A 20,871-nucleotide genomic window follows, 5' to 3' on the forward strand; every position below is an offset into this window, starting at 1 on the left:
ATGAAAATCCGTTCAGTAGTTTTTAGTTTTGGAGTAGTTTTATAGTCAAAGTCAAAGTCAAAATATTCTTTATTCAAATAGGCCTAGCAACAAGCACTTTTAAATCGTCAAATTTTACAAATATCATCTTAATCTAAATATCAGAGCAATTTATTGATGCAGTTATTATTGTTCTAAAAAAAACATTGTACTATTATAGATATGGTAAACCTAATAATAAGAATTTCACAAAAAGATCGTCAAACATCAAAATTGTATAAAAATACTAGTCTAGAACCTTTCTAGAATAAAATCTAAATGTCAAAAAATACGGTATATATATATATATACATTGAATTATCAATTTCATCATTAATAACATAACAATAAATAATTCATTCTTTACAATCACACTTAATCCCACGGTGTTTCATCATTCATGTAGTCTTGTGTGCTATAATAGGCTTTAGAGATAAGCTTACGTTTTACATAATTTTTAAATTTACTAACAGACAATTCAGTTATAATATTAGGAAGTTTATTGTAAAATCTTACACAATTACCCATGAATGATTTCTTAATTTTATGGAGCCTAGTGAAGGGCACTGCGAGCTTATGCTTATTTCTAGTATTAATATTATGTATTTCACAGTTTTTCTTAAAACTGGCAATGTTTTTATGTACATACAGAATATTCTCATAAATATATTGACAGTGCACTGTCATTATGTTAATGTCCTTAAACTTATCTCTAATATAAGATGTAGTGAATTGACGTTTTCCCCTAGACTTGCGGACACTAGGTTGCGTGACAGTCGTGCACGCTCCCATAAGGCACTTGTTTGTATTGTGTGAATGTAAATACGCATACATACGCTCACCCGTACAATGTTAACTTATTTACTCCTAATTCTCATGTAAGTGAATTGTAAAAAATTCTTATGAGAAATAAAATTCTTTAAACCGAATAATACCCTGTAGAATTTCGAGTTGCCCGCAAATACACTTTTTTGATTTTTCGCCAAATAATTTTGCGTCTGGGAAGGTTAACGACCCGACCAAATGTTCTGGCATATTCTTTAAAGCTTGACCAATGATCACGCGCCATATTGCGGATTTACATTGGAACAAATTTTTTCATACTAAACTGAACTGGCACCCTATACATGAGAATAACAGCGCCCTCTTGACAATGATCATATATTTCTGGTCGGGCTTTATTACTCTTTAGATATTCTGTTTTAACTTATAATAAATTACAGATTGCCTCAACAACATTTTTTGGGCAAGTAAAAAAATCTTTAAATATACAATAAGAGTTGATTTAGCTCCGCTAACCTACAGCCAGGCCTGCAGATTTGAGTTAGGGTATGATAGAAAAAGTATGAGACAAATTTTCCCCTTGCCTCAAATATTGACTCTAAAATGTCTACCTTTTTTATTTTATTTTTTATATTTGTTTATTTATTTTGATGCAGATATAAATAAATCTTTATTGCTTTAAACCTTACGTTACATGTCATATTATAAAATTTACCTCTCCAGTTATCGAGTCGAGCTGGACGTAGAGTTGACTATACTTGCCGCAAAACTGGCGACAGCGATCGTAATGCTATCTCCTTTACCCTTGTTAAGACCAACTAAGAGTGAAATAGATGGCATTATGACCTGGTTCGCCACTTAGTTTTGAGGCAAGTATAGACGCCAACTATCGGGAGACGCTAGTGTGGGGTCTCTCATAATATGGAGTTCTACAGTTATTAACCACTATCTGTCACTGTCTGTGATTCAGTTGCTTCAAACAAAACATTACTAATGCCTTGATCACACGTACCGAGTAAACGGGCGAGACAGTGCTCTCGGCCGAGTACTCGGTGCGTATAAATAAACATAGCGCCGAGTACTCGGCCGAGCACTCGGGCGAACGAAGCGGCGAGTCAGTAGCTCGGTGGACGTTCTATCTGCTAGGCCGAGTGCCCACCCTCCCGCTTCCCCGCACTGTCTCGCTCGCTCGCTCGGCAGGTCTGAACGCGCACTGACTCGCCACTCGGTCGTCGCATGGGCACATCGCCGCGCGCGTCATATAACTGACTGTCCTAATTTCAAAACATGTGTGAACAATTACTCGCTTACATCACTGTCTCGGCCGAGAAACATTTTACTGTCTCGCCCGTTTACTCGGTACGTGTGATCAAGGCATAAAAGTCGCCCCGATGGACCCTGCCGTTTTTACTCGCTCTTAAAATACTTGTATAAAATGTATCTATACAAAACTACTTCTGCTAACTCGATAATTAATTTGTTACTGTATCTATAAACCTGTGTTGTATTGTAACCGTAGCTGTGTTAATTTTAGTTTTATATCCTTTATATTGTTACCTAGCGCTATATATTGTAGATTTATCAGTAGGTAATCTAGTAATCTGTGGACGATGTTGTTGGTCTCACACTTCATTATTCTTTGTATTTTATCTAAACCTGTGTGTCTAAACCTGTGTGTTACTGTTTTTTGTCCCGAATAAAAAGAAAAAAAAAATTAATGATGCTTATTCCAGAGGATATTATGATTATGTACCTTGATTTTTGTCCTGATATAAAGATAAAAGATGCAATCTATCCGCTGCTGCAGAGCATTCAATTAAAATGGAAGGTGTTCCTGTCGTAATTTGAACCGATGATTTTATTTTGAGCGTTGGTCTATCTGAAAAATAAAGCAAAATTTTAGGTAACTAAATTATTTATTTCACATTTAGGGCCTGTTTCACAATGCCCAAGTAAAGTATTGGAAAGTTAATTAACGAATACACACTTATTATTATTTTATAAGCATGCTACTAAATATTTATGTATATATATGTTTTTTTTTTGTTACATCGTGAATCGTTCGTTATCTGGGTTCTAGCAGAATTATCAGTGCTTCACCCGAAAGAGTGGAGCGTATTACTGAGCCAGAACCCTTTTGTTTTGCTGCAACGCACACACGACACATTACCTTTTATTGATGCTTTTTGTTCTTTATTTAATTTTTATTTTGGTGTTGCTATTGCTTGTATTATTTTTTTGTTTAGTTGTGTGTATTGTGGCAAGCGAATAAATGGTTTATCTAAATAAATTAACTGCCAGGTAATACCTTAAGTTGTACAGTGTACAGGTATTTGTCTACCAGTTAAGCTTATATAAAGATTGTGAAACGCCAACGATGACTATATTCGTCAGATAAATGGCAAGTAGCTTATTCTGGACTTTACTTGGAGATTGTGAAACAGGCCCGTGATAATTAATACAATACAATACAATACAAATCTTCTTTATTGCACAACCTCTGAAAAAATGTACATAGAAACACATAAAATACATGAAGATATAGGTAAACAACAGGCGGTCTTATCGCTACAGAGCGATCTCTTCAAGACATCCTTTAGGTAGTGGAGAAATGAAACTTAAATTAACTAATTAGGAGGTGCAAAAAACTAAATTAAAACTAAAATACCCTTAAAATTTAAGTCTACAACAGTAAGACAATACATATACATACACACTACTTACATAATTATATACCTACATATATACATATATACAATACTATATAATTCTTGCCAAAAGTGATAACCAGTAACGCGGACAGAAACACTAAGGAAGGGACAGATAATAGTCTTTAAGATGGGATTTGAACAGCAAGGGATTGAGCGCGTCTTAGTTCGACAGGAAGAGAGTTCCATAATTTTTTTTACGTTTTTTTTTACTTTTTTACCTTTTTACGTTTTTTTTTTTTACGTTTTAAAATGTTATAATTTAGTGCCTGTGCGCTCATATCCATATTAATGTAAGGTAAAATTCTTAATGAGATTAAATGATCTTAAACCTTATAACCGAACAGCCCGAAAAGTGAATGAGCAATTATAATTTTTTTTATTCATTATTATTTTATCAATTAAATATTCATATGACTTAATAATAGCTACAATTTACATAGTTTTAAGGCTTTCGATCAGTATTGCAATCCAATCAGTACCCCTAGTGTAAATTTTATCGACATCATAACGTGACGAACGCGTTTGCGTTAAGTCTCATTTTGTATAGGATTTTGAGTTTCCAAAACGTCCCGCTTGGCGCGCTCTTTCTAAATCCAATACAAAATGAGACTAAACGCAAACGCGTACGTCACGTTTCAAAATCGAATTTATTTACACTAGGGGTACAGTTCATTTGTTTAGAATCTGCAATAAATCTCAGACTAGTCTAGGACGCATTTTTATGAATATTCTTTTTGGTGTTGTCGATATTCATGAAGATATTCGAGTGAATTTAGGACCATTGTTGGGAGCTTTTGGACCCAACTAGGGTGGCTTTACGGTACTTTTAGGGTTTCGTAGTGAGTGGGAGTGCTGTCGATACTGGTTTTCTATACAAATACAGTACCGGTACCGGGAATTCCCGGTACTCCCCATACAAATTCGGTACCGGAAGGATGGCTTAAGTCACCCTTGACTTTCGCCATGTCCGTCTGTCTGTCGCGGCTTTGCTCCGTGGTCGTTGGTGCTAGAAAGCTAAAATTTGGCATGAATACATTAATCATGCATGGCGACAGAACGGTAAAATAAAAACATAAAAATCCCATACAAACTGTTTTTTTCATGTTTTTCCACCCATGGTTCAAAAGTTAGATGGGAAACACATATTTTTTTCTATTGATCGATTATTTCCGAAAATATGAACTTTATAAACAAATGGTTAAATTACACCGTACAGATGAGACAACTTTTTTTCAATCATATATATTTTTTTTTTGTAAGAGCGGTTGGACTTAACTGGAGCCAGGCCAGAAGGTTCGTTGAAGATAGGAAGGCGTGGCGCGAGCATGTGAAGGCCCTCTGCACCTCTGGGGTCTTAGGACAACAAGTTTAACTTTATTGCACAATTTATCATAATAAGCTCTAATTAAAACTAAAACTCGAAGACTGAAAATTTCGCTCTAAAAAGTATGAAACAAGAAAAAAGATCCCATCTGAAATTAATTTACCAGCACTAAAGATCACAGAGCAAAGCTTCGGGTTCTTGTTCCTAGTTGAATACGGAACCTTAATAAAAACCGGCCAAGAGCATGTCGGGCCACGCTCAGTGTAAGGTTCCGTAGTTACTCTTCCGTCACAATGAGCTAAACTGGAGCTTAAAGTATAGTAAATTGTTAACCAAGGGATAAAACGGTACCTTTCACCCGAGTTAAACAAATAGGCAAATTTGCATAATCAGTACCTAATTAAAGTAAGTCTTTTTACTATGAAGGGGAAACTTTTTGCGATAACTCAAAAACAGCTAAACTGATCATGCCCGCTATAGTTTTCATTTAATGTGTTTCTTAAGCTCTACTTCCACGATTTTTTTTTATATTTTTTGGACCTATGGTTCAAAAGTTAGAGGGGGGACACATTTTTTTTTCCTTTCGGAGCGATTATCTCCGAATATATTCACTTTATCAAAAAATGTTTGTTGAAGACCCCTATTAGTTTTGAAAGACCTTTCCAACGATACCCCACACTGGAGGGTACCCTCAAAAAAATTAAATTTTTAGATTTTATTGTACGACTTTGTCGGCTTTATTGATTTATATATCCATGCCAAATTTCAGCTTTCTAGCACTAACGACCACGGAGCAAAGCCTCGGACAGACAGACATACAGACGGACATGGCGAAACTATAAGGGTTCCTAGTTGACTACGGAACCCTAAAAAAGGTGTTTTCAACCGACAGCCTATGGAACTTACGCACACATTGATGTGTCTAACTACAGACAAGTCGTATACACAGAATTTGCGACCACCACAACAAGTTACTCTCTAATGTAGATTTATTCAAATACAATATAAATTAAGATAAAAATTAAAATTAATTTATTAATATTTAATATTATATAATATTAATTTATTAATTAATAATTTATTCTCATGCTCCCGAGCCTCATTCAAGGCTGCTGTCACGCTGTCACTTGCCATTGTACTAAATAAAAAAATTTGTAGTAGAATTCGTTGTAAAGGCATATAGATTTTGTAGCGGGAATAGTTATAGTAGGAAACAGTAATCGATTTATAATTAAACGAATAACCAATTAACTTATAATTAATTCGACTTATAATTGATTAAAGCACTCCATATATATAGGTACTGTTTATATATATTGAACGCTAACCAAATTTTGGCGGTAACTATTAGGAAAAAACCAACTTTTACTAGTGGTAACTATTGGGAAAAAAATTGCCACTAGTTACCATCAACTTGGTTTGGTGGTGACTAACGGGAATTTTTTTTCCGCGCAACGCAACTTGGTTTGGTGGTAACTACTGGGAATTTTTTTTCCCAGTAGTTACCAGTGGTTAAAGGTGGGAAAAAAAATCAGTCGTTACCACTGGTAACAACTTGGTGGTAACTAGTGGGAATAACCCGATAAACGCAGCGTTGAACGCATGCGTCAACGGAATGTAGGAATAATGACAATGCGCGTACCGCGTAAATACAATATACCTAGTTTTATTGGGTGTGCGACAAACGCATTGCGTTTAACGCTGCGTTTATCGCAAAGAAACAACTCTTTTCTTCTTCTTGCAATAAGTAATTACCTGTGCGGGTTCGGCAGTGTTTAGCCATATCTAGTGTAATAACGCACTGACCAACCGTGCAGTCGCTATCTGCAAAAAAAACATATTCTAGAGTCAGACCAAACTAAGTTGGCAGCGATTATGATAGTCCAGCATGTGCAAGTCATAATTTCATAGAAGTTTGACGTTTAGAATAACAGTTGCACTGTCTGGGCTATCAAAATCGGTGCCAACTTATCTTGGTTTAACTCTTAGTGTAAGGCCTGAGTGGACGCTCGAGTTGGGCGCGTGCAGCGGGGCGGGGCGTGCGGCGTACATATTACACAAATGCAAACGTATAGGAGCGCCCTTAGTGCACGTTGCTCACATCACTTATCACTCATCTCCAATCGTTCGCTCCCGGACACTCCTTAACAATTTTTTTCATTATTTTTTTGCACCGGACTGCGACTTGTTTGCTGACAAAAATCGTAAACTTGTTAAGGATTTTTTACGTTATTGTGAATCAGCTTTTTAATAATTGTCATATTTATCATATATGTATTTTTATTACCTAGCTTATAGCTCTAGTACTACTTAATTTTACAGCGCATTGGCGCCCGTTAGCTGTAATGCTGTAAAATTGTATTTCAATAAATAAATAAATAATCACTTGTGAGCCCGACGCCACGCTGCACGCCCCGCCGAACGCTCCGCTTCTAGCGTCCACTCAGGCTTTACAGTTTACACTAAAGATTGGCAAAAAGCAGAGTTTAGCGATGTGCCAAAGAGAATTTTCACAAATTGCAGTCTCATGAAATGTTCTCGGTATCTTTTTCTGCACGTTTATTGTTAAGCCTTCTTACGAATAAAATCACTTTACAGTACAAAAAAAACATAAAACAGGAAAAAACACACATCATTTGTACAAAGGCGAACTTATCCCTTTCAGGGATCTCTTCCAGTTAACATTTGAGCAATTGAAGAAGAATTGGAGAACGGTAGACATCAAAATTGTACTAAACGGTATAAAAAGAAAATATTTAATTTCCTAAAAGATAGGTAAACCTATTTAGGTAATGGGTGTTTTGGTATCGAGGGAAATATTCCTCAAGGATAGATCTTGATCGTCGAAGAGTATTTTATTCGTAAAAACTTAACTAGAATAGAGGCAACACTATTTTGCCCTACTAGCGTAACGATACTCAGGAGGTTGACGTTTACCGAACGAGTGCGTGCGAGAGAATGACGCGGATAACCGTATCCTTGGTCCTTTTGAGGTAACATTACTATCTCCTGATAACGGTGTAACGGTACCGAAAGTTTCCCACGCAACTAAAACTACGCTTAATTACACACAATAAAATGGACAATATATATTTTTATATATATTTTTGAAGCGCTGGTGGCCTAGCGGTAAGACCGTGCAACTTGCAATGCGGAGGTCGCGGGCTCAAACCCCGGCTCGTACCAATGAGTTTTTCGGAACTTATGTACGAAATATCATTTGATATTTACCAGTCGCTTTTCGGTGAAGGAAAACATCGTAAGGAAACCGGACTAATCCCAACAAGGCCTAGTTTACCCTCTGGGTTGGAAGGTCAGATGGCAGTCGCTTTCGTAAAATCTAGTGCCTACGCCAAATCTGGGATTAGTTGTCAAGCGGACCCCAGGCTCCCATGAGCCGTGGCAAAATGTCGGGACAACGCGAGGAAGAAGAAGAAGAAGAAAATGGACAATACTTCTTTGGCTGCCAAAATTCTGCGGAGGTGAACCCTAATAAACTAATATAAGTAATACAATAACGTTACGGAAACTTAATGAGTGAACAATAGTCGACCGTAACGGTTGCAGTACCCCTAGTGTAAATTTTATCGACATCATAACGTGACGAACGCGTTTGCGTTAAGTCTCATTTTGTATAGGATTTTGAGTTTCCAAAACGTCCCGCTTGGCGCGCTCTTTCTAAATCCAATACAAAATGAGACTAAACGCAAACGCGTACGTCACGTTTCAAAATCGAATTTATTTACACTAGGGGTACAGGTTACACAATAACATAGTGCAACCTTACGGGGTTCGGCTTACGAGAACTAACTGTTTATTGCGTTGCTACAAAAATGAATCTACGTATTCTATTTTCTAGTTATAAAACTATTTCTATTTCTAATTATTAATAAGCTATTCTATATCTACATGCTAAACAATGTTGTAGAGGACGGACACGTCGGTTACACCTACAATACATATATAATATGGGATATGAAATAAAACAAATATGTAAACAGTCATATACAGTTATACTTTTAATATATAAAACCTTAATATATATATATAATACATATAAATAAATAAATAGTATATGGCCATCCTGACACAAATTGACTAAGTTCCACGGTAAGACAAGAAAAGGCTTGTGTTGTGGGTACTCCAACGCGCACGGTCCCTATCGGAACGGGATCTTTATAAGTGTGACGGCGCCCCCAACGTGGCGCCATCTAGATTTTAGAAGAGCCTTCAAGTGGGAACTTGCATGAAAATGTTCTCATGAAAGTTTCCAGAACTTGCGGATGTTTTGGGAATATTCTTCAACTTGCACATTACAGGATAACGCTAGGAGGATGGCTGATGCAATCCGCATATATGATGGATTTTATTACAATAAGTTTCTGACACAAAAATTTAATATTTCTACTCGTCGACTGTAATGGTTGAATTATGATTTCATATACCAAATATGGGCCCCCAACTCAACTATAATATTCAGTTCGATACGCTGTAGGCAAGTATAAAAAAAAATTACCTATCACGTGCCGCCGCGCTCCCATAGAGAAGCAGAAGATCAAACGGGCGCGGGGTGGGACTAAATAGTTGCGCGTCTATGTCTTTTGTACTATATTTTTGTCGTCTACTGAGACACTTACCAATTTTCATTAATTATTTAGGTTTTATAGTAAAAAAAGTATTATTTTAGATGCTACACAAAAGATCCCTATGGGTAGAAGTGTATCCGCAAGGGCCCCCGGAAATTAGAAGATAAGATAAGAAGATTATTTTAGATGACTCGTAATAGGAAAGTATGTTCCATATAATAATATGAAATTAAATGGAGGTAATTTATACTAGTTTTAGGATTATTGTACGTTCATCTGCTACGGCCATTATAAATGTATTGGTAAAAATCGACATTGTGTAATAGGGACAATATAATAAAACACTATTAATACCTATCATGTTTACCCTGACCCTGGACCCTGTTTCACGATGTTATACACGGTGCCCGTGAGGAAACAGAAAGATTTTAACAGTATATTCCGAATCGTATTTATATGGAAGGTAGAGGCAAGGAACAGAATCTCCATAGGCAGAACTGTTGCAAAAGTGTTCAGCTGTCTGCTATAAATAATAGTTCCAAATCTCACCAGAGTAGCGCTAGAGAAGCTAAGAACCTAGGCGTTATTGACGGAGTGAAGTGCGCTGTCTATGATTAGATTTTTTTCTCAAGTATTCTAGGTATTGTAGCGCCACCTATATAGGTTCGAGTCCCGACTGAGGCAAGCGATTTTTCATAAATCCTTAAATGCAGTATTTATTGTTTTTAAAAACAAAGGAAAGTCTCCCTTACACAAAATGTGCTATTTACAATATTTAAGGTAGTTGCCATCCATGTGGCATTCGATTTTTCCGCCCTGTATATCAAATTACTACTGACCAGTCACTCCACAGATTTCTTCTAAATATTGGTTTTCAGTAACTCGTTACGTTCCAATGTTTTGATTTTATTGATATTTTCCAGAACTTCTAGTTTAACCGTTTCTCTACACACTTGTCCCGTTCATGAGATTCAGGTATTAAGAAATTCACGTACTTAATCAAAGTTATAGGCAAATGTTAGAACTAGTACTTAATGTATCAAAATATTAATAGAGCACCAACCTACTGAATTGTTTACGGCTTGTAAACAGCAGTTTTTCGTTATACAACGCTTCACGTCGACTTCGCACATTGTCGTAATTATTTACGAGGTTAAATAATAGTTTGCGGACCTCACTCGGTAGAATCATTATTAATATTATTTAAAATAAACGGAAATAAACCCCTTATAAACCGCGAACAATTTAAATGAATGACATAAATTGACAACAGACTTTTAGCTTTTTTTTAAATCATAGACAATTGGTGATACAACAAGGAAATATCTGTCAACAATATTTGGTTAGCCAGACTTCTATTTACCATCTGTTTTAAACGCTGGCAACATTTTACCATAAACAGGAGCCAAAGGGCTGCTTAAGTTTAATTTTTCATTGATATTTGTTAGTTTGAAAATTAATGGCGCCATACATCCCATGACTGAAGCAAAAAACCACAGTTTTAATTGGTTAATAAAATAAAACCAATTGCAGTAGCTTTCATTAAATACATAGAAAACATTAAGTACAAATTGGATATTCAACTTTTCAAGCGTAAAGCGGTAGAAATTTTACAGGTGTCTGTGAAATATGAAAAATACTCCAAATTTTCTCTTAAATGTCCCATGATTGGTGCCGTTAACATATAACAAACAATTGTTAGTTTGTGTTGTATTAAATAACTAATAAAAATGCAAAATATACAAAAGTTTGGCGGTCAAAGACATAAAAAAATGGTTTTACTTACGTATTTCTGCTTTGGAATATTTTAGGTTGATGATATCCAATAAGTCGTCTTTGTTTACGTCACAATTGATATTCTTCTGGTTGTACACACAATATCCAAAATAACAGTTATCCCAACCACTACCGACGACTTGGTCAAAATCCATAACTGCATTGGGATCTCCAGATTTTTTTATTTCATATTTCTTAATTCGCTTTCCGTCTGAAACGAATATATTAATATACTAGACGAAAACCCGGCTTTGCTCGGGTAAAATAATAACTCTGGCACACTCAGTTAGTAAGTAGAATAATGCGGCTATATAATTTTTAAGAAAAAAAAACCGACTTCAATTAGGAAGACCGGTGAAAGAACGATTATTGTTGATTTTAGATTTCATACAATGAAATTAAAAAGACAGCGTCCTACGCCTAATTATGTAGAAAAGGAGGTAACATGTTTATTTTTTTGCCACTGCACCCACCTTGACACATTTCAGATTTGCCCTATGGTTGACTGGTAAGATACCCGCAATAGGGTATTCGACTGTATTTATGATAAATTATTTCACACCATGCGTTAAATAAAGCACCAGATAATTATTAAAAAAATTAAATAGGATAGAAATATAAAAATGTCCCTTGAAAACCTAACTGCTTGGCAAAGAGAACAAATTGCCAAACGTGAACTATGCATCATTGAAGAGTTCCGTTCTGTTCATCATCAGCAGTTCCACTTCATCAAATGTTACTTTTTTAAATGTAAATGCTTGATTTGTTAAAGAAAATACAAAAATCACTATATGTATGCCTTTCATATTTGAAGAGTTCACTCGATTCCGTCATGGACCCCATCGTCAGAACTCGAACTTGACAAAAATTTGTTTTGAAATTTTAATTTACTTATCAAACACAGCGAACAGGAGAAATCGCCAAACGTGTACTATGCGTCGTTGAAGAGTTCCATTCTGAACATCATCAGCAGTTCCACTTCATCAAATGTCACTTTTTTAAATATAAATGCGAACTTGACAAAAATTTGTTTTGAAAATTTAATTTACTTAACAAACACAGCGCACAGGAGAAATCGCCAAACGTGTACTATGCGTCGTTGAGTTGAAGAGTTCCATTCTGATCATCATCAGCAGTTCCACTTCATCAAATGGCCTTTTTTTAAATGTAAATGCTTGATTTGTTACATAAAATACAAAAATCACTATATGTATGTGTGTATGCCTTTCACATTTGAAGAGTGCCCTCGATTCCTCATGGATCCCATCATCAGAACTGAGTTTTGACAAAAACGGGACCAATCTGTATATACATAAATTCAAACAAAAAAATAATTTTTAAAATCTGTTCAGAAATGACGGAGTTATGGAGTAACAAACATAAAAAAAAAAAACATACAACCGAATTGATAACCTCCTCTTTTGAAATCTTGAAGTCGGTTAAAAATGTAGGCGTGAAGGGTTGTCCTCCCATAGAAAAATTTATTTACCGCGCCTTACTTTATACATCATTTACAAACAGTGACATACATAGTCATTCTTTAAAAAAAGTTTGTGCATCTTGCACACTGGGTGCCAACCACAACCAACATGCCGTCGCAAACGTGTTCCCATTTCCGAACGCACCCGTCGCTGTCATTTTCCAAATTAAATATGGCCTACCCTTTGTCATGTGTTTGTATTAAATTAACACTTTTGAATGCAAAATACGCGATAATCCGAATTTTGCCAATATATGTAGTCGATTCAAAACTCTTATTTTTTAACGCTCTTTCATTTGAGTATAATTTCATTCGGGTCTACCGTTAACCTCGACGGAATTATTAATATAGAAGATAGATTAATACCTAAAATGCTTTTATGTATTTTATTTAATAACGAGATTTTTATGAGTACTTTCTGCTGTATGAGACAAACAAATTTTAGAAAAAAGTCATTTCTGTGGACAATACAATAAAAGTTAAAGGATCTGCAGCGGTATCATGGTCGCATTATTATCACTTGTCATGTCATGCGTCACTTTCGCACTTACCTATTTGTTAGAACGTGACAGACAAAATGACGGATGATAAAAAACCGACCATCTTAGCCCGGCTGGTATATACAGGGTGATTCATGAGACGTGAGCTGGACTAAGCCTACACAATCCGTAAATGTTAATGAATCGTTCACCATCATATTTAAGTAAAACAATCACGCTTTTTATCTGTTATTTAACTTTTTCTTAAGGACAAATTTGATTATCTACAATCATGGACACCCTACAACACTTAATTAACAAAGATAAAACCTCTTTAACCGTTATGACAGCACTTTGATTATGAAGAAAATAAAATGTCACACTTGAGTGAGATACGATTTTATAAAAGTAACCAGACTCCGATGACATTCAATTTGTCACTTATTATGGATAAAACAAAGAGGGTGACCATAAATATCGTAAATAAAATAAAACTCTTTTTTTTTAACAGTAAAAATTAAATTAACGTTAATCTCACAAATACTGGTACGAAACAGTTGCTGATAATTTACCGAATATGCAGACTTGAGCCTGCTCACGTCTCCTGAATCATCCTGTAGATAATATAGATATGCACTTTGCCTCATTTGAGTCTTAAGTACTGAAAGAATGTACGTAGTCTTGCCATAAATTCTGTCCCAACTTTTTCATCATTTAAAATTTAATAATGGAATGTTTGATGTACTTTTGTTTCTTGTTTATGCTTAAATAGACATTTGGCTGTCAGAAAAAGTACATTTAGATCCAGGTATCGTTTCCCTGAAGATGGAGTGGGGCAAAGAGAATCGTGTCGCCTGTCAAAAGAGACGATGGCAGTTGGAGGATTCGAAAGACTGCCGAAATAAAAGAACTAATAGCCGAGCCGAATATAATAGGTGAGACCAAAGCACATCGTCTCCGCTGACTTGGCCACCTCGAAAGGATGGGTGACGATCGGGCAGTCAAGAAGGCTTACTTCGGTCGACCAACTGGACGCCGTCCTGTTGGTCATCCTAAATATCGCTGGGCGGATGGAGTGGAGGCAGATCTCCGTGAGCTCGGCGTCAGCGAAAGCTGGCGCGAGTCCGCTCTGGACCGAGCAATGTGGCGTGCTTTTGTATTGGAGGCCAAGACTCATTTTGGGTCATGTCGCCAGCCAAGTAAGTAAGTTAATCTTGGGGCTTATCTTCGGAGCACAGGACAGCGATTGACAGCGGCCCTACAGAAAATAAGAGCGACGAGAGCTAAAGTGTTGTGGCAACGGCATGCAAAGGACGGATATCGTAATATTCTGGTCACAGATGAAAAAATCTTTACGTTGAACCAAAAATTCAACCGCCAAAATAATGAAATATATGCTCACAGTTCCCAAGAAGTTTCTGAAAAAGTTCCATGGGTAGAAAGAGGCCACCATCCTGCATGTGTCATGGTTTGGTGGGGAGTATCCTATGAAGGCGTCACAGAGCTTCATTTTTGTGATCAAGGGGTAAAAATACGTGCTACGAACTATCAAAACGACAGCGACATTTTGAAGAGAGTTGTTAAGCCGCTAAATGATACTTTATTTGCCGGTAAGCCTTTTGTCCGGGTCTGCCTAAAACGTAGTCTGACTAATTCGCGTTATGAAAAAACTTCATTTGAAATTCGCTATTCGTCTAAATCGCTATTGACCTATTACTTATATTACCTATTTCGCAATATGTCCCAAACGCAGTAAGCCAAAGTAGCTGTTAGTCCATTTCGCGATACGCCTAATTACCAGTGAGTAGCTCGATCTACGCCCTAAACGCGTTTGTTCCGCGTAGCGAAATTCGTAGTCTTTTTTCCCCCAAAGTGTATTGTTTTCAGGGTAGTCACAATTAGTCAATAGGTAGGTTAGGTTCGTTAGTTAGCTTCAGATGCCCGGAGGGCAAACTATCCAGAAATAGGAGCCCCGCTTTAAGAGGAATTGTTTTTGGAAAATAAACTATTAGAAAAAATCTGTTATACGTAAAAACATAATACATAAGTATAAGTCTCACTGTGCCAGATTCGCTTTTGGACAATAATGCAAGAGGCCTAAGTCTTCTTGTGCCTGATTCGCATTTGGGCAAAAACTCATTAGGCCTAAGTCTTAGTGCGACTATTTCTCGGTTGGTCTAGGCATGACGCGAATTAGTCAGACTACGTTTTAGGCAGACCCGGACAAAAGGCCGGTAAGCACTGGATATTTCAACAAGACTCTGCCCCTGCACATTAAGCTAAGACAACACAACGATGGTGAGCGACGCATTTACCCGAGTTTATTTCGGCTAAAGATTGGCCCCCAGGAAGCCCCGATCTCAACCCCTTGTACTATGGTCTGTGGAGTATTTTGGAGGAGAAAGCCTGCTCTAAACCTCATCGTAATGTTGAGTCTCTCACGTTCGATTTAGTGCGGGCAGCGGCTTCAATACCCATCGATACCGTCCTTGCCGTCATAGACGAGTGGCCGGACCGTTTAAAGAAGTGTGGTAAAGAAAAAGGAGGACATTTTGAATAAATATTTTATTTTATAGAATCTGTATAATATAATTAATAAAAATAACCCTGATTTATTTATAAGCATTCTTTTATTTAATCTGTCTGTATAATATAAAATAAATGTCATTTCATGTAGGACAGAATTTATGACAAGACTGCGGAGGGATCCTAGTCAAAATTTGCTTTAGACTCCCTTAAATTTGTGATGTCTACAGGTGAGACGCGAACCGGTTTGCTATAAAACTGGATACTTTGGGCCTTCGGCACTACGTGGAGCTCGGCCTTCGGCCTTCGCATTTAGACACGTTGAACTAGTGTTCTGTGTTTAAGCACATGCTGGATGCTTCGGGCCCTCGGCCTTACGCGGAGCTCGGCCTTCGGCCTGTGCATTTATAATTAAATAAATATTATAGGGCATTATTACACAAAGGGTCTAGCAGGCTAAGCTAATAAGAGTGGCCCCCACGAGGGATTTGGTTATACTTTACAGTCCATTACCATCTTGAATCTGCGCAGCCGACCATACTATTTCTAACGGAGACGCAGATATCCTGTCCGGCAGACATTTCATACCTTTTATACCCCGGCTACAATCTTGAACAGAAGTTTATGAGACGCGCCGGTGTATGTATGTATGCCCGGCAGGATGTCTGCTGTCGCCGCCTCCATGCCTATGAGGACAGGGACCTGTCAGTTTTGTGGGTGCGTGTAGACTACAGCGGCCACACTCGCGTCTATGCGTGCCTGTACAGGTCTCATAGCGGAAACACGGAGACTACCCGACTCTTTGAGCACCTTCAATCGACGGCTGACAGACTTCTGGAGCAGTACCCTTCCGCAGAGCTGGTGATTTTGGGGGATTTTAACGCTCACCACATTGAGTGGCTTGGTTCCCGGTCCACCGACTATGCGGGAAGGGCTGCTCACGAATTTACTCTGGCCTATGGTCTCTCACAACTGGTACTTTCTCCCACGAGAATACCTGACATCGAGGACCATACAAGCTCTCTACTGGACCTCCTGCTGACCACACGCCCGGATGGATATTCCGTAACAGTGAACGCGCCCCTCGGTTCATCCGATCACTGCCTCGTCCGGACACAGGTACCATGCGCGCGGCCCGATCCACCTCGGCCAACTAGCTCGCGACGCGTGTGGCAGTATAAGTCAGCAGATTGGGACGGACTGCGTGAATTCTACGCAGCGTACCCGTGGAAGCAGCTCTGTTTCACATCAGAAGATCCTGATTCCTGCGCAGCTAATGTCGCCGAGACAATATTGATGGGAATGGATTGTTTCATTCCCAACTCGGTAATAGCTGCGGGAGCAAAGAGGCGTCCTTGGTTTAATCGGCCCTGTAAAGAAGCTTCAGTACGCAGGCAGGCCGCTTACAGGGCTTGGATCAAGGCCGTCGCTAATAAGGATCCGAACGTTTCTGATGTGAAACGTAAACTAAACGCTGCCTCGAGGTCCAGTAAAAAAGCCATTGCCAGGGCTAAATACGAATTCGTCGGCAGAATTGGTGAGAAACTAGCGGGCTACCCTACTGGGAGTCGCGCGTTCTGGTCTCTTGCCAAAGCTGCCGAGGGGAATTTCTGTCAGTCGTCTTTACCACCGCTGCGTAAAACTAATGGTGATCTGGCCCACAGTGCAAAAGAGAAAGCCGATCTTCTTGGTACTCTTTTTGCCTCGAACTCGACTATGAACGACGACGGTAGCGCCGTGCCGCCCACCATCCCGCGGTGCGCATACTCTATGCCAGAAATCTCTATCACGCAGAGGGATATTCGGCGGGAGTTGCTATCCCTGAACGTCCATAAGTCGAGCGGGCCAGACGGTATACCTGCAGTTGTGCTAAAGCGGTGTGCTCCTGAGTTGTGTCCCGTGTTAGCGCGTCTTTTCACGCTCTCCAGCAACAAACGGCATGTTCCATCTTCGTGGAAGACGGCCCTTGTGCATCCCGTGCCAAAAAAGGGCGATAGATCGGACCCATCGAATTACAGGCCTATCGCTATTACCTCCCTTCTCTCTAAGGTCATGGAGCGTATAATTAACGCGAAGCTCCTGAGATACCTAGAGGAACACGATCTGATCAGCGACCGCCAATATGGCTTTCGCCATGGTCGCTCGACTGGTGATCTTCTAGTGTATCTCACACACCGCTGGGCCTCGGCCATTGAGAGTCAAGGTGAGGCATTGGCAGTTAGCCTGGATATAGCGAAGGCGTTCGATCGGGTCTGGCATCGGGTCTCTTGTCGAAGTTACCATCATATGGACTGCCGGAGGGTCTAAGCGAGTGGATCGCTAGCTTTTTGTCCGGCAGACGCATACGAGCCGTAGTAGACGGAAGCTGCTCTGATAGCATGGACATTAACGCTGGCGTTCCGCAAGGTTCCGTGCTATCCCCAACGCTGTTTCTGCTGCACATCAATGACATGTTGTCTATCGGCGATATTCATTGCTATGCGGACGATAGCACTGGGGATGCCTTTTACACAGGCCGCGCTAACATCCCTCGTTCTGAGGTGCTGGAGAGCCGTGAAAACCTTGTGTCGGATATTGAGAGCACTCTATCCAGAGTTTCGGTGTGGGGTCGAGATAATTTAGTCCGGTTCAACCCCACAAAGACACAAGTTTGCGCGTTTACCGCTAAGAAAACCCCATTTACTGTGGTCCCACAGTTCCAAGGCACAGCCCTTACCATGTCAGGGAGTATTGGGATCCTCGGTGTCGACATCTCCAGTGACGTCCAATTCCGTAGTCATCTGGCAGGGAAGGCTGCGCTGGCATCTAAAAAACTCGGTGTGCTCAATAAAGCAAAGCGATACTTTACTCCAGGGCAAAGACTGCTACTTTATAAATCGCAAGTAAGACCCCATATGGAGTATTGCTGTCACCTTTGGGCAGGAGCACCTGGATGCCAGCTTGGGCCCTTCGACTCAGTTCAAAGACGTGCTGTAAGAATCGTCGACGATCCCAAACTCACAAGCGGTATTGAACCTTTAAGTCTAAGGAGAGACTTTGCCTCCTTATGTGTGTTCTACCGCTTGTACAATGGGCTGTGCTCTGAAGAATTGTTTGACATGATGCCCACGGCTACTTTCTATCACCGCACCGCCCGCCGTCGGCAGGGTGTTCATCCTCACACCCTAGAACCTAAATGGTCACGCACTGTGCGGTTTAAGAGGAACTTCCTCCCGCGCACGCTCCGGTTGTGGAATGAGCTACCTGCCGAGGTTTTCCCGAGGGTCTACAGTATGAGGTTCTTCAAAAAAGGAGTGTACAGATTTTTAAAGGGTCGGCAACGCGCATGTAACACCTCTGGAGTTGCAGGCGTCCATAGGCTACGGTGACTGCTTACCATCAGGCGGGCCGTATGCTTGCTTGTCACCGTCGTGGTATAAAAAAAAAAAAAAAATACTTTTAGGCAGAGTAGTGGTAGGACCTAAGAACACTTTATGCCTAATATCAGGCTTCGATCTTCTTTTGTTTCAGATTTATTCACAATAATGTTAAAAAATCAAGTTAAATTTAAAAAAATTATTTTAGTTAAACCAAGCATGCGAGTGAAATCAAATAAATTCATAATTGAAGAGGATAGAACGTGGTTTATATAATATTGCATATTTTTACAGACCTCTTAGAGGAAAAAGAACTAATATTTTTTTCGCTTCTATTTTTGGCACTTTTCGCGGAGACACAACTACCAAAAAAATTACGTGACAAGCCAAAATTGTTAACTACGTAAGTATACATTTATAGACGTTTTCAAATATCATAGTGCGTTATGTCAAAAAAGCCTTACACCATTTTGGAAAAAGTTGATACTCTTCAAACTGCTAGATCGATTTTTATGAAACATTAGCTATGTTTGAGAACCACTGCAAGGAAACTCGCTTTCACGTAAAATATTACGCATCGAAATCAGTCTATCCGTTTGAGAGCTACGATGCCACAGACAAACAAACGGACAGACATGTTTTGTAGTTTTTGTTAGTTAGAATTCGATAAAATTTTGTGGATATATGTATAGAGGTCCCTATTTTGTACAATATAAGTGCAATTTTACTATATGTCCTACAAAATGTTCCTCTGAGCTACTATTACGTATGGTATTTTAAGAACGGAAATATACATACCAAATTGAGTGTTTCATATTTATTCCACTCAGAATAAGGTGCTCTTCAAACTTACCAAATTGTATTAAAATTTCTGCTGATAAAAAAAATTGCAAAAAAAATGGGCTCGGCGGGCGCCACCAATAAAAACTAAAGGGAACTTACCTTCACCTCTACAATACGTGACTATTTCGCTGTCTAAGTGCTTAGTTGGAAAGTTTTTCGGGCGAAAAGATACTTTCACTCTGTAATCTGCATCTGTGTATGTTACACCATACGGTTGGCATAAGATATCATGGGGGGTGGGGTTGAAAAAGTGGAAAAGGGCGCCACCTGTGAATAGAAAGGTACCCACCAAAAAGTGTAGTAGGTACCTATATTATATTTTCATCACACTTGCTCGTAATGTGTTATTGCACGAAGGCGATACGGTCCATAAACCCTACATTTCATAACTGTAATGTACAGTCAGCTGCAGAGAAGAGGTACCCCCCTGCATAGAAGTTTGCATGCAAAGGTGCTAAGCTAATTGTTGTTGACTGTTACGAGGCAGCAGTTTTATTAATGTCCCTTTTTTTTAATTTTGAATAAACACTGTGTGTGCCACGGGCTGTACAGGAACGAACTCGTGTTAATTAAGCCCTCGTCTTCGGCTTCGAGCTTTAATTCGCACTCGTTCGTAAGTTCTGTTTACCGCCCTTAATACACAATCTTCTATTATAGTTTTACTGTGTTACTGAGGCGGTTGGAAAATAAAACAGCGCTTTATTGAAGACAACAGTCCATATCATTAAAAATATCTTAAATCCATAGATATAAGATTAAATCTGATCTAATTTAATCTGATCTAAATTAAGGTGAGCTTAGGACTGGTTGAAGTCTTGGTTGCCTGTAACGTGCAAGTCGTGCAACCACAGTGACCACCACCCTTCTCATAGTGTTGTGTTCCTGCCGGTGAGTAAGGTTGCAAGAGCTCAACGAGGGGGGCGGGTTTAGGGTCGGCAACGCGCATGTAACTCCTCTGGAGTTGCAGGCGTACATAGGCTAAGGAGACT

General features: G+C 38.9%; 1 protein-coding gene across 2 annotated transcripts in view; it reads right to left on the minus strand.

The window, feature by feature from the left end:
* LOC133533104 (uncharacterized) overlaps positions 1-20,871 on the minus strand; it is a 38,805-nt gene that overhangs the window by 13,760 nt on the left and 4,174 nt on the right. For both annotated transcript variants that reach the window (XM_061872057.1, XM_061872058.1), the window contains exons 2-5: positions 19,982-20,190; positions 11,209-11,409; positions 6,592-6,660; positions 2,555-2,680 (exon numbers count right to left, since the gene is read on the minus strand). In XM_061872057.1, the coding sequence (XP_061728041.1) occupies positions 2,555-2,680; positions 6,592-6,660; positions 11,209-11,409; positions 19,982-20,190 (605 nt within the window). The remainder of the gene's footprint in view (positions 1-2,554; positions 2,681-6,591; positions 6,661-11,208; positions 11,410-19,981; positions 20,191-20,871) is intronic.

Source organism: Cydia pomonella, chromosome 28 (assembly GCF_033807575.1).
Source record: "Cydia pomonella isolate Wapato2018A chromosome 28, ilCydPomo1, whole genome shotgun sequence".
In the NCBI taxonomy this organism is placed as follows: Eukaryota; Metazoa; Arthropoda; class Insecta; order Lepidoptera; family Tortricidae; genus Cydia; species Cydia pomonella.